The sequence below is a fragment of the Nuphar pumila genome, chromosome 11, assembly GCF_984573655.1.
Source record: "Nuphar pumila chromosome 11, dmNupPumi1.hap1.1, whole genome shotgun sequence".
NCBI classification, from domain to species: domain Eukaryota; kingdom Viridiplantae; phylum Streptophyta; class Magnoliopsida; order Nymphaeales; family Nymphaeaceae; genus Nuphar; species Nuphar pumila.
The window spans coordinates 97,345,512-97,358,713 of record NC_143259.1 but is presented as its reverse complement, the minus strand read 5'-3'; the positions used below and the strand labels follow the sequence as shown (position 1 = coordinate 97,358,713).

Below are 13,202 nucleotides of genomic sequence, written 5' to 3'. Positions count from 1 at the left end.
GAAGACAGGGTTTTGTCCACAAATCCAATGAGATCACAAATTTTCATAATATAGAGGAATTGGGAATCCCATAATAAGTAATTACCTGTGGTTATTTTTGTTGTCAAGAAGTAATGCAGACTAGATTGGAGATTCGACTGAAACAAGAGAGAGAAACAATGGTACCTGATCTAGCAGACTGTCTATTTTTTTTGTCTGTCATTGTGAGGCAATTCTGAGTTCACCATGATCACTTATGGCTCTAATACCATAACAGATCTAAGAACACAATGAAAAGGTAAAACAAGTTCACACGCAGAGAGAGAAAACACACGCAAGGGGCAAAGCAATGTACATGGTTCCATGAAAACTCTCTATTCTCACTCTTGAATAGAGATTCTGCTTCTCTTATCAAATATATATTGTTTACATTTTCTATTATCATTTTCAATTACATCATTCACCAATGGGTTGAAAATATGCTGCCCTCTGATTTTAGGCATGGACTTGGGCAAGATAGAGAACTCCTTGGACGTCATTTCTTGTAGCATCTTTCTAGTTGTGCTATCATTTGTAATCTTGGCTGGATTGGATATGGTCATATCCTTGGCATCTTCTGGATCATTATCTATCCATAAATAATCGGTTAGAGTATAATCAGATCACTCATGGTTAAAAAGAAAATGGGTTAGAACATGGTATGTTCACTGATTAAGGAATCAAATCAGGATCTTTGTGTGGTAGATCTGATCTAGACTGGAGTCCGATATTTACATCCAAAGAAGTTGTGCTAGACCCGCATCCATGTCTTGTATCGTAATGCCAGATCCAGTAACAAATAGGTGGAAACAAGGTTCTTACATGTGAACAGTAGAAATGGAATGGACCCAGCAGCCTGGTTGGAGAATAAGCACGAGCAAAGATTTGTAGGAAATTTGATTATAAATTTTGACAAAAGGAGTAGATATGTCCAAAACATATCTGAATACTAAATTGAAAAGCCATTTTTAGATCAGTAACTGCAGAAGAGGTGTTGGATCCAGATCACAGATCCAATGATACCTGATCCTTTTTGCAACTCTAGGTAGCACACTTGTTCGGATCACCAGTGGCCCTTACCATATCCAAATTCCAAACTCTAATAGTTTTTTGGTTTATGCAGGTTGGGTTTTCTATTGTCTGGGTGTGCAAACCCAAACCAGATTCAACCATTTAGCTTCATATCAGAAAGGGGCTAGCAGTTTATTGGATCCGGATAGCGGTTAAACCAGCAGCTCAGATCCAATTCCCTCATCCCTAGGATAGATCCATTTCACGGTCACCTTTGAACGATGGGCCTAAGTTTCTGGGGGTTACCCTTTAAACAGCCTAGGACAAGCTTGCTTCAGGGTGCCCAACAAGGCTACTGGTTTGGGCCAGGCATAGGTTCATTATCAGTCTGGAGGCTCTTGATGTGGCAAATGGATCACTGTCTGGATTTTTCTGAATCCAGATTCCACCAGAGCCATGTTAACATAGATCCTACTGCATTCTTGGGTAATTGGTGATGGAACCTATATGACCCAGATCCCTTAGAGAAAGTGATTTTAACATGATTTAGGAAGGGCAATTGGTGCAAACATTGGATACCTGAGCAGTGAGAAAACTATCAAATAACAAGTCAGGTATTGAGACAAGTAAAATAGCATTCAAATTCCAAACATGCACAAAAACAATTGAGACAAAGTGCTCCCAGCTGCAACTATTACATGAGTTTGAGATAAGGCAACACTTGTCAAATTGCTATACTAACTAGGGCTGGAGAACAAGCCGACCCGCTTGTGGCTCAGCTCATATAGAGCTCATTCAAACTTGTAAAATAGGCTAGTAGTTTGTTAAGTAGTAAAATATATTTTATGTAATATATGTATGACATGATTGAATTATTTGGTTGGCAAAAAGTAGGTTTAGTGGTAAAAACTTATTATTTCTAGCATTAAACAATGCATTTTTTTGCAATCCTCTTTTTTCAGCTGTAAAACAACGTATTTTTATATGGCTCAAATGCCGTCTCATTTAATTCAGACCCATTATGAAATCAAAATCAGTGACTCATTTTGCTCATTTACTAGCTTTATTGCTATCCAAGGTTGTCAGACTAAAAAGCAAAAGCAGGAAACGACATGGAAAGCACAAGAAAGAAGTCACACATTTTAAAATTTATAGGAAGCGAGAAACGAAATATCAATTTGAAAGCAAAATGGCAATAAAAAATGAAACAATATGAAGACTGAATAAGAATCGAACAAAAAGCAAACGAAAACTAAAACAAAATTGATTATTCTTATATTTCATGATTTTTCAGTAAAAGAATTAATTTTTTGTTAAATTCTAACAATGATGATTACCAATTTAGAGAAAGTGCATGGGAAGTGAGTAGAAGCGTAAAAGGAAGCACGGAAAAATATGAAAAGAAACATGAGTAAAGCATATAGGAAGCATGTGTGGAAAGCATAGGAGCGTGGGGGAATTGAGATTCCCATGAAGTTTAGAAAACAAGTATCGCGCTTCCTAAACAAGTTTTTCTAAGAAGCTTCTGGTAACTCTGATCCTAACTGTGTTTTTCTGACTGGCCCGGTTCATCCTGAGTACATGAATGCCAATGATTCTTGCCAAGTCATGTTGACAGCTTCCATAAGTTGAGTAACTTCCTGATCTAACAACAGCATTTGCCAGTGCCTGCAGTTACATTTGCAAACAGGCAACTTGGAGTTGGTGGAATACAAAATTGTGGGGAACCCATTTTAGCTGAATTAAAAAATGCATCCCTAAGTTAGTCCAGGTTCCCATTTAGAAGAGCTATTCATTTGCCAATAACAGCATCAATGCAAGCTGTGGTTGCAGAATTAGATGAAATAGCTTTCCATGAACTGCACAAATGAATCAGGACAAGGATACAGAACTTGCACAGCCTTATGAGTTTAAAATAATAATTCCATGCGACGACAGAAGAACAAGTTTAATTCCACTATTTCACAGTAACTATAACTTGGAAGTGACAACAGTCTATAGACTTGTAGTTGCACATTTCCTAGATACTACACAACAACCAAGGAAAGAGTAAAATAGAACACAGAACCAAGCCAAAATCATGATATGTGCAAATGAATGCATTTATCATGGTACTCCCCAAAACCTGGCTAAGCATTAACAAAAACTGCATTTATACAACCATATTACCAAAAGTTCATTATGCTACACAAAATGGATGTGTCTATCATGGTACCTCCCAAAACCCAGCAGAGCATTAACAAGTTCATTTATATGACCATACTGTCAAAAGTTCATTTATACAACCACAGCCACTCTACATGTCACAAACATGTGACTTCAAAATATAGAGGTGCTTGCAATAATCACAAAAAGAAGATGAAATATAAAGCTAACATCTGGATGCTGCAGTATCCGACTCATTCTCATCAAGACCAAAAAGATGCCCCCTGTCAATCAATGAACAGGTAAACATTATAAGATTCAATTGTAGATATAACGTTCAATAAATGTTTATAGTTTAGACAACTATCAATTCTTCGAGGATAAGGCTTCTCATCAGACAGTGCTTTATACCTTTGAGGATAAAGCTTCTCATCAGACAGTGCTTTCTCTAGTCTTTCTTCAAATGGAGTTGCATGCCAGCTTACTTTCTGATCCTGAAAAATATTAGGCCCACAAATTTGTTTTGTTAGAGACCAACAAGAAAGATGGAGAGAAAGAGAGAGTATGATCATGTTATACCTCCTTGTATTTGCTTGTTGAATTTGGTATGCCATTGCCATCCCAGCCCTTCGGTGAAACACTCATCTGCTCATCGTTCCAATGTGCAGCAACGATACCAATAATAGGCCGGTCTATATCAGAGCTCTTGCTGCCATTAGAATTAGCTGTACAGTTTCTACTTCCTACATCTCTGGGATATGCTGGCTTCAACCATTCAGCCAAACTCGAACTAACAGATAAAGTTTTCTCTGAAACCTTTCCCTCATAAACATCATCAGATGACCCACAAGATTCCAAAACAGGGTTCCAGTGTCTACCAGGCTTCATTCCAGGACTAGATATGCTATTCTTTGGTGAAAGTTCTTCAGAATAGCCCATATGTTCAGTTTCTAGGTCATCCTTGAGTGCTTGCCATTGAGTTGAATTCTCAACAGGCCTTGTCACTGGATAAACATACTGTGATCTGATCCGAGCATTCTTGCCACTTACATAATTTTCTGGGTGTGTATAAACTGTCCCAGGAGTCTGCATTTCATCATTCAGTTTCAATGGAGTAGGATAAGGTGACATTTTTCGCCCAAGTTGGCTTTGGCTCTCCTCAACAACAGAAGAATCAAACTTTCTTGCCAACAAATCAGATGTTTCCTTTCCAGAACATTCAAAATGCACAAACTTCTTGCTCTGGACAGCTTCTACTGGATGCCTGAAACTACTTGAAAATGAAGCATCTAAACCATTCTTTGAGTCTGTGATCAAAACTTCAGAAGAAACAAACACATCCTTTGGCTGTTGTAGACAATCATCCCCATTGTCACAATCAATATCCCCGGTTTTTTTCTGTCCCTCTGACCTATAATTTCAAAAAGGCACAAATTGTCAAGAATATAGTACACAATACATATACAAGCCCCAGTGATATAGTGAACATGCAGTTCAGGATTTTAGGACTGCCTCCAAGTTCTGGCAACATCATCTGCATTCACTAACTTGCTCCATCTTGATAGAGCTAGAGGAGAGTAACACCAGATGTCAAGTTGCACAGACATTTTTAACATCAATACCAAACTGTGAAAGAGACAACAAAGTAAAGCAATTACAACAGGGCAACTTTGCAAGATTATGAGCTTGGTAACCAGACTAGCAACACAAGCTGAAGTCTAGTTTCCATGCCAGATGCTTAACGAGTGGAGCCTGAGCAATAAGTCACATAACTTGGTTAAAGAGCAGACATACAAATACCATTTTATGTAGTACATAACTGTGCATGAAGGAACAATAGTTTCCAAATGGATGGGCTTTATTCCTGTTGGTAAGGTTCATATCAATAAGCTGAAAGATCAGCAAACAAATGTCCTGCTCCTCTTACACACAGCCCTAAGCCAAAAGGCTCCGATAAATCGTCCAGTTCTTTTATATTCACCCAGGAAAAACTATCCAGTTCGAGACCTTGGTGACAAAATATGGCACCCAATCTATTTAAGTGTTGAGTTGTCTTTCAGTTTAACATCTTTGAATAATACGACATTAGCCATAGCAAATGGTACCTGGTTGAAATATGACTCGGATAAGAAGAATGTTCATGAGGCTGCGATATCTTGGATTCTTCATACAGATTTGCAGGTGATGTGGATGCCACAGCCTCTTGCTTCTCATATTGCCTTTTCCCACAAGGGGCAGGAGAGGAGTATATTTCTGAGGATGCATCCTGCTCATTAGTATTTGATTTCTTGACTTTCTCAGTAGGTTTTCTCAACTCTGCAGGAGTATTTAGTAATGCTCCGCAGGATTTCAGTAACTTGACCTGTTGAAAATTGATAAATCATCAAGGCTTAATCTCTTCAGCTTAAGAAAATTGCAGAGAAAATATATTAAACATGTTAACTATAACTATTGCATAACCAAGATAGATACAACCTACAGAACAAAGTACCAGATTCCACATCAACAAATACCAAATTCGACTAAGAGTTGCACAGAATCAAAATATTCTACCTGTAAATAAAATATAGCACAAGAAACCTTGTTTAAAAGGAAAATATTGAATACCCAAACTTGTTTAAGGAGAATGCTTTTAATACTCAAAATAGCATGAAAATGGTCCACATTACATAACATACTATCATTTTCCACAACTTAAAAACAGGATAAAATGTCGCTGAGCAGAAATGTATAACCACCACACCATGCCCATGGGCATACACAAAAGAATGTTCCAGGTACCAGTTAAAAATCATCAGTGTCATCTCTTGTCTGGATCTCAGAAAAATCCTAAAATATGAGAGAACAGAATGGAAATAGCAATTGTCATGACATCATTTCTTTTAGGCACCAGAAATGTGTCCAATGCATATGAAATAGAGATGACAAGTATAAGATTCCTTTCCAGCCATATATTGAACCAAGTAAAGAGAACTCTTATGTAAATTTATGTATCTATAATAAATATATGAATATAGTAGTGAGAAAATATCAAAGATGAGTTATCTGATATTTCACGTGGATGACAACATGCTTCTTCAACAAGCTATTAGCCTTGGCATTCACCAACAGTGACCACTATCTCCCAAAAGGCTTCTGTATGTTTGTATAGATTTTTCCTTCTTTTTTTCCTTGTATCACTAAATATCATGCACCTTTATAAGATATTTTCTCCCACTTTCTTTCTTGCAACTTTAAATTTACATAGACGCAACTCTCATTGATATTTCACTCCATATGTGTATCACGCTATTTATGAATAAACATACAATTTGGCAGCATTTCTAACAAAAAACACATACAACTTTCTCATAAATAATGTAATTATCAAGGAAGCGCAGCAAATGCTGCCTAGTTGAAAAGTGACCCGTGCATGAAAATGATTTATTGGAAAGATCCAAAAGATAGACCTGTTGTTGTATGCTGAAATACAAGCGGATCAGATGGATGGGCCTAGTAACATAGACATGGAGATAAGGATACAAGAAAGATACATACAGAGAACAATTGCTAGTGTCACCCCAATACAAAATAAGCACATTTTCTTGGCAATTACCAAACCGATACCTTATAACAGCAAGATACAGCCTACATATGGTACATAATGCACACGACAGACGAAATTATGAAAAGAATGAGTTCTATTTTGTATGTATCAATCAACATAGACAAAAAAACACAATCCAAGATATTAGGGCAAGGTACCCACCTCCTTCTTCAGCTCCCTCTCATCATCATTTTCATCTCTACTTGCACCACGCGCATTTGATTGTGGACTAATGTGTACAAAATTGCCGTAGGGAGAAGTTTGGCCTAAGAAAACATACTAAGGTTCAGATTCAGTAGCACCGACAAAAGCCAAACAGTAGTTTGGATTTATCGAATAACCTAAGCCTAAGGCAGTGCAACAACAATCTACCTTTGCTAGGAAGAGGTGAACCATCATCATCGTGCTGCTCAGAAGCATATAAAAGAGCCGCAAGCCGATTTCGAGACACCAAATGCTCCTAGTCAATGAATTAATGAGAATTAGATTACTCAAGAAAGAAAGAAAATCAAAACGATCAACATGAACATGATGAATCGTTTTAATAAACCTCATTTGCAGAACAAAATAACAAGAGAGAATGTCGAAGTGTACATGAGAATCCCGACAAATGCACAAATAGAACGAAATGATCCAAAAAAGGTAAACAATTTCAAAATAGAACACATTATATATCTCATTCAAGTTACCAATAAAAAAACCACGCAAGAAATCAGATTCTTTAGAGACTTGAAATCGCGGTAAGAAATAATCTTTTTTTCAGGAAGTTCTTACCCTGTTCTTCGAAGAAACCGCACCAGAGAAGAGGTGTGCATTCGGCGGGTGCTTGTCTTTAATCCGAAAGCATCCAAAGAAACAACCCATTTCCCGTTGACTGTTGAGAGTTCTCACAGAAAATCTGGGCAGCGAAAGAAATAATCAGAACAGAAGATCCTAGAATTTCGCTCAGCCAAGAATTCTGGGTCACAAATGAAAAAAAAACGACCAAAAATAGGGAAAAAAGAAGCTAAAGAAAGAAGGCGGCCAGAGAAGACTTAGGTTCTGACGGGTAAGAAAGAGAAGAGAGGGGAAAACCCCAGAAACACTAGTTCTCTTCAGAGAGTCAAAATGGGGAGTGTTGGATCTGTGAAAAATTGAAGCCGAAGAAGGGAGGGAGAAAATGGGAGTCGAGAAAAAAAGGTGGTGGATTCCGACGAATAAGGAAGGGGACGAAGAGAAGGAAAAAACCTCGCTGTTTTCTGTTTCTGTGATTTAAATTGTGGGTTTTGCTGGATGAGTGGAAATTGAAATCAGGAATGAGAGAGAGAAAATGGGATTTCAAAGAAATTGATTGTCTCCATGATTAATGGATCTTTAATCTCTCTCCCTCTCTCTTGTTTTCTGTGTTTCTTATACATCAGTTGATCATTTTGGGGGGTTTTGAAATTTGAACACTGGGATGTGGGAAAGCGACCGTTTGGTTTAATTTAAATTCCGGATTTTCGTTTAGTAATATGTTTCCATATTTACTGACTTTTTATTATGTATTCTTTCTCATTTATTACTAATAATCCGTAGTTGTAATAATTTAAAAAAATGAAAATGATTGTGTGCTGTCTCTTACAAATGAGCATTGAGCATGCCTGATCCACTGCTGCCATACATGTTCAGGATTTATCGCACATTTGAGGCCTAATGCTTAAGATAAATCACGACAAATATGACCAAGTTCGTGATCTGAAATGCATAAGGTCTGACCAAGTTCGTGATAACCAATGAACACATCTAGGAAGATGAAAATTTCCTGACCATAAGGGTTATGTGGAGGTTTTTTAAGGGAACCAACCGTGATCGGGCCCAACTACTTTACAAAGTACTCGAACCATGCATAACACAAAATTGTTGTGCGTCTTAGCTGTTTCTGTATTTGTGTTTTACACAGAAAATTATTATTAGTAAGCTTTTATGTTTTGTGTTGCCCGAATATTTTTGTAAAATACTCCGTCTGATCACCTAAGCACATCAGATGGTTGGGGATGGATTCACCTGCATGCCCCCTCAGGAGGTGTTTGATCGTGCATCGCGCGGGATGCCACGGTGGTGGACGAGCACAATGCACGTTCATCGCATCCCACCCTCCCCCTGTTACAAAGAGAACAGGATGGGAGGAACAATAATTAACCTCTCTCTCTCTCTCTCTCTCTCTCTCTCTCTCTCTCTCATGTGCAGCCATCGGGCAGGAGGCCAGCAGCCGGCGACTAGGCAAGAGGCTAAAGGCCTGCTCTCTCTCCATTTTCTTCTTCCCCTTCTTCATTCCTATCTCTTTCCCTTTCTCTTCTTCTTCTTTAATTAAGGTTTTTCTTTGATTTTCTTTAATTAAGTTTTTTTATTTTCATTGATTAGTTTTTTCTTTGATTTTCATTGACTAGGGCTTTGAATCAATTATCTTTAATTAAGGTTTTTGTTATTTAATTTTATTAGCACTTTCCTTTGATTTCATTAGGGCTTTTTTCTTTGATTTTCTTTTATTAGGGTTTTGAATCAAATACCTTTAATTAGGTTTTTTTCTTTGATTACTATTTTGAATCAAATTTCTTTAATTAGGTCTTCTTATACTTAATTTGATTAGAGATTTTTTTGGTATTTGATTAGGGTTGTTTTTTATCTTCTTTCATTAGGGTTTGAATTAGAGTTTTTTATATTTAATTTTATGGTTTATTTATGGTTTCATTGATTTTTATGGTTTTTTCTTATAGTTTATGATTTTTTTTGTTTATTTATGATTTATTTTCTTGCATTTCAAGATTTTATGATTTATTTATGAGTTTTTTATTTGTATATATAAAAATATGAATTCTTATTTGTTCTCAATTATCCTAAATTTAAACATTTTATTCATACTTGGATCCTATTTGAGATCCATATTTGGGGCTAAAATCCATAGTTCTTTGATAAAATTTTATAATTATATCTAATATGATACTGATTAATGCATATATATCTATTATTTTTCTTAAATTACCTAAAATTTAAACATTTTTTAGTTTTTAGATCCAATTTGAGATCCATATCCAAAGCTAAAATCCATCACATTCATATTAAAACACTCACGGTTAGGCAAATTGAGTCATACGATCCAAAACGAAGTTATTCGACCATTGATTCATGTGTCTAAGTTGTCCACAAAATGTAAAAACCAATTGTTGGATATAATAAACACAACTTGTCCAATTGAAACAAACACTAGTCATAGTATAGTTGTTATATAACAGACATAACATATGTTTTATTTATTTTATTTTGTTGTTCCATCCAATTTTAGATGTGCCATCAAACACACTCTCAAGGACCTCAAGATGTGTTGGACGATGATGATGTAGAATCCATGTTATTTATTGTCAACATTTACTTAGTTGCTTGCAAAGCTAATTAAAAATTTATTGCTTGCAAAGCTAAACAAGAAGCAGTTGAAAGTGATGTATAAGAAACAATTGATGAACAGAATGATGAAAATCCTGTGGAGAATGTGCATCTATCATAGGCACCATCTATTAAGACCAGTCATTTGACGAACATCTAATTGTCCCAAGCATTGAATGATATTGATGTCTCAAACATTAAGCTCAATCATACAAAGGGCATGCAGTTGACCGAACTTATTAGAAAAATAGATGTTCAACATGCACGCAATAAAGAACTTTTATGGACAATTGATGTCGTATATTATCAGAAGATCACTGCAGAGGATGTGGAACCACGTAGGCAAACCAATACCAATGATCTTCATCCTAGTAATGTGGATGACATCCAGCTTTATAGGCCTGATGATAAAGCTCGGTACAAGTTGTTGGACTTTGTAATTTATGCTTGAGATGTAGATGTGATGATGGATGTGATATTTTTATGGTTAATCTTAAAAGTTGAAAATGCAGAAATGTTGCATGCATAGTATTAAAGAAGGTGATAGATACGATGAATTTTGATTTAGTTTATACTCCAGAACAACCAACTACTGGCAGAACCGATGATGTAGTTAATGGTGAATCTGATAATATCGATGATGATAACTATACCATGTCTGCTGAGCTGGACTGAAAAACGATAAGATAAAACCAAGATATTGATTACATTGGACAAATAATGGCAGGTGAAAATGATGCACAAATGACAATTGAGAAGTCGAACCCTTGGTATGTTGTATAAGCTATATAAGCATTTATTGGGCAGTAGAACTATTTTATGTTTTTACACTAATAAGACATAACTGAATAAGTTCTCATTCAATGGATTCTCATACAATAAAAAACAATTAAAAATCATTAAAGTAGAGACATCTCAATTGTATAAAGAGTTGCATAACAAGTATGTGTGCAAATAGGGCATTGCCACTGACATCAATATAAAGCCTATGACCAATGTCAGAGTTACAGTGTTGATCTTGACAAGCAAGAATGTTCTTGTAAAAAGTGGCAAGTTAGTGAGATTTCATGCAAACATGTGATCACATATAGTTTGTATGAGGGTAAGATATCAGAGGATTATTGTGATAAGTTCTTCAAAGTTGAATCGTATTGACGTGCATATAATGCATATCTATTCCTTTCGATGGTGGATAATGTCCCACACAACGTTCCATCCACTCGTATTCATGTCTATCCACCAAAAGTAGGTTGTATAGCAGAACGACCTAAGGTGAAGAAACAAAGAATAAAACACAAAGATGTTGTGTCATACAAATGTAGTGTATGTCATAAGGTTGGGCACAACAAGCGAAAACACAAATAATAATATGTTTCAATATGTATGATTTTCTTCTATATATGTATTTGTTAAGAGTTGTTCAATGAATTGCTTCTTTGTATTTATCTAATATTTTTTAATGAAATGTTCTAATATCTTATGTCTTTTATGTATATCTTAGGTATTTTGCAATGTCGTCTACTACATGTAAGAAAAAATATGGCAGCAGAAACGGAGTTAAACCCCTGCCCCCACCCAAATCAAGGACTCAATTATAGTGTCTGAGGTATAATGAATGTCTCGAGTCATGTGTGTATACAATTTTAATCGGTTCTTATATTTAATTTTAATTGGTGACTAGAATAAGTTAATTAGACAGAAGAATAAAGACCCCAACTAAAAGTGCAAAAGGAGCATGAATTTTATGAAGAAACTTTGTTGGCAAGTGAAGTGCTAGGTTTGTATGTTCGTTTATTTGTTTCTTTGTTACATTTGTATGTACAATCATTTGAATCTAACATGAATGTATCACATATATTTGATTATGTAGCATCTAGCAAGATTCATATAAAGACTTTAACGGTCCCACAATCATGACATGACAAGTGAAATAAAAAAAGATCATTTACCTTACCCCATTTTTTTTAGTCTCAAAAGCGATGTTTTTTATGTTTTTCTACCAACTAATAGAAACTAACTGATAAGCATTAATTGTTTACAGCAAATGGTCAAAATTAAAGGGATGCAGGATTTTGCTCGTGGATGCTTAGAGACCAATGTATTATTGTATCCTTACTTTGAATATGATAATGTTTTCATTGGATAATGACCTTAAACTCAGTGTGCATACTTAGAAAATATACTTTCTTATAATAACAACTTTAAACTCGATTTATATTGCATATCTTAATTCTTGTAAACTGAGGTAACTAACACTGGGTTATTTGAAAAATAGATATGAAAGTGAAGGAGTTTCAACTGTATAATTCTACGGGGTCCACAACTATTGCAGATAAGAACATCAAAGATATATTATGATAACATTATTTATTCAATATTGTGCTTATTTTTCTTTTTTACTCGATAAGTTTAATATTGTATTGCAACTTTATTTTTTCTAGGGTTGTTTGGCTATGACTGTTACACCAATTGAGTGATTTATCCCGTGGATTGTATTCCTCGTCAAGAAAATGAGTAATTACTTTGCATATATTTGTTAACTCAATGTGTATATGTACATGTTCTTGACTTGGTATATGACTATTATCTGTATAATTATAGTATATTTGTCATACTATACATGTAGTGCTTGGGAATAAACACAGAAATGAACTTCAGGCAGGTATGTGTTTATATATTCTATTTTGTTGTGTTTTGAGATGTAACATATAGTTAGTTGTTTGATAATAACCCTTTTTCAGAATGATGTACATTAAGTGTATGATCAAATTCTATAAATGCATTAGGGAGAAGATGACTTTGGAGGCTACTAAAAAGAAGGATGAGGAAGAGGCAAAGAACTGTAACAGAACATAAAAGGTTCGAAGGTCAATCAAAAGGCAGCGGATGAGAAAACATCAGATAATGAAGTGTTGGATAGCAAGGTCTCGCAAGCTGAGGTGTGAACAATTATGGGGAGTGTATATTGATTGTAAAACATTGAATATAAATTTGATAGAATTATCGAAATTTGAATAGAAAATTGGTAGATTTTATGATGTGT

At 35.4% G+C, this 13,202-nt stretch overlaps 1 protein-coding gene across 1 annotated transcript; it reads right to left on the bottom strand.

Moving 5' to 3' along the window:
* Nucleotides 1-2,597: 2,597 nt before the first annotated feature.
* LOC149822569 (protein JASON-like) lies at nucleotides 2,598-7,624 on the bottom strand. Its single transcript, XM_089980305.1, has 10 exons — nucleotides 7,535-7,624; nucleotides 7,133-7,220; nucleotides 6,923-7,026; nucleotides 5,280-5,536; nucleotides 4,723-4,800; nucleotides 3,754-4,585; nucleotides 3,586-3,668; nucleotides 3,406-3,458; nucleotides 2,837-2,888; nucleotides 2,598-2,697 (listed from the first exon to the last, which is right to left on the bottom strand). Exons 1-10 carry the CDS (start codon nucleotides 7,622-7,624, stop codon nucleotides 2,598-2,600), a joined length of 1,737 nt encoding a protein of 578 aa, XP_089836431.1.
* Between the last annotated feature and the right edge of the window lie 5,578 nt (nucleotides 7,625-13,202).

What these genes read in the sequence shown, in the direction of transcription:
- LOC149822569 (XM_089980305.1), bottom strand. Translation starts at nt 7,624, where the DNA reads ATGGGTTGTTTCTTTGGATGCTTTCGGATTAAAGACAAGCACCCGCCG. An exon ending in GCTCTATCAAGATGGAGCAA is followed by an intron (nt 4,586 to 4,722) that starts GTTAGTGAATGC and finishes TTGAAATTATAG; the next exon opens with GTCAGAGGGACAGAAAAAAA. An exon ending in GAGAAGCTTTATCCTCAAAG is followed by an intron (nt 3,459 to 3,585) that starts GTATAAAGCACT and finishes ATTGATTGACAG; the next exon opens with GGGGCATCTTTTTGGTCTTG.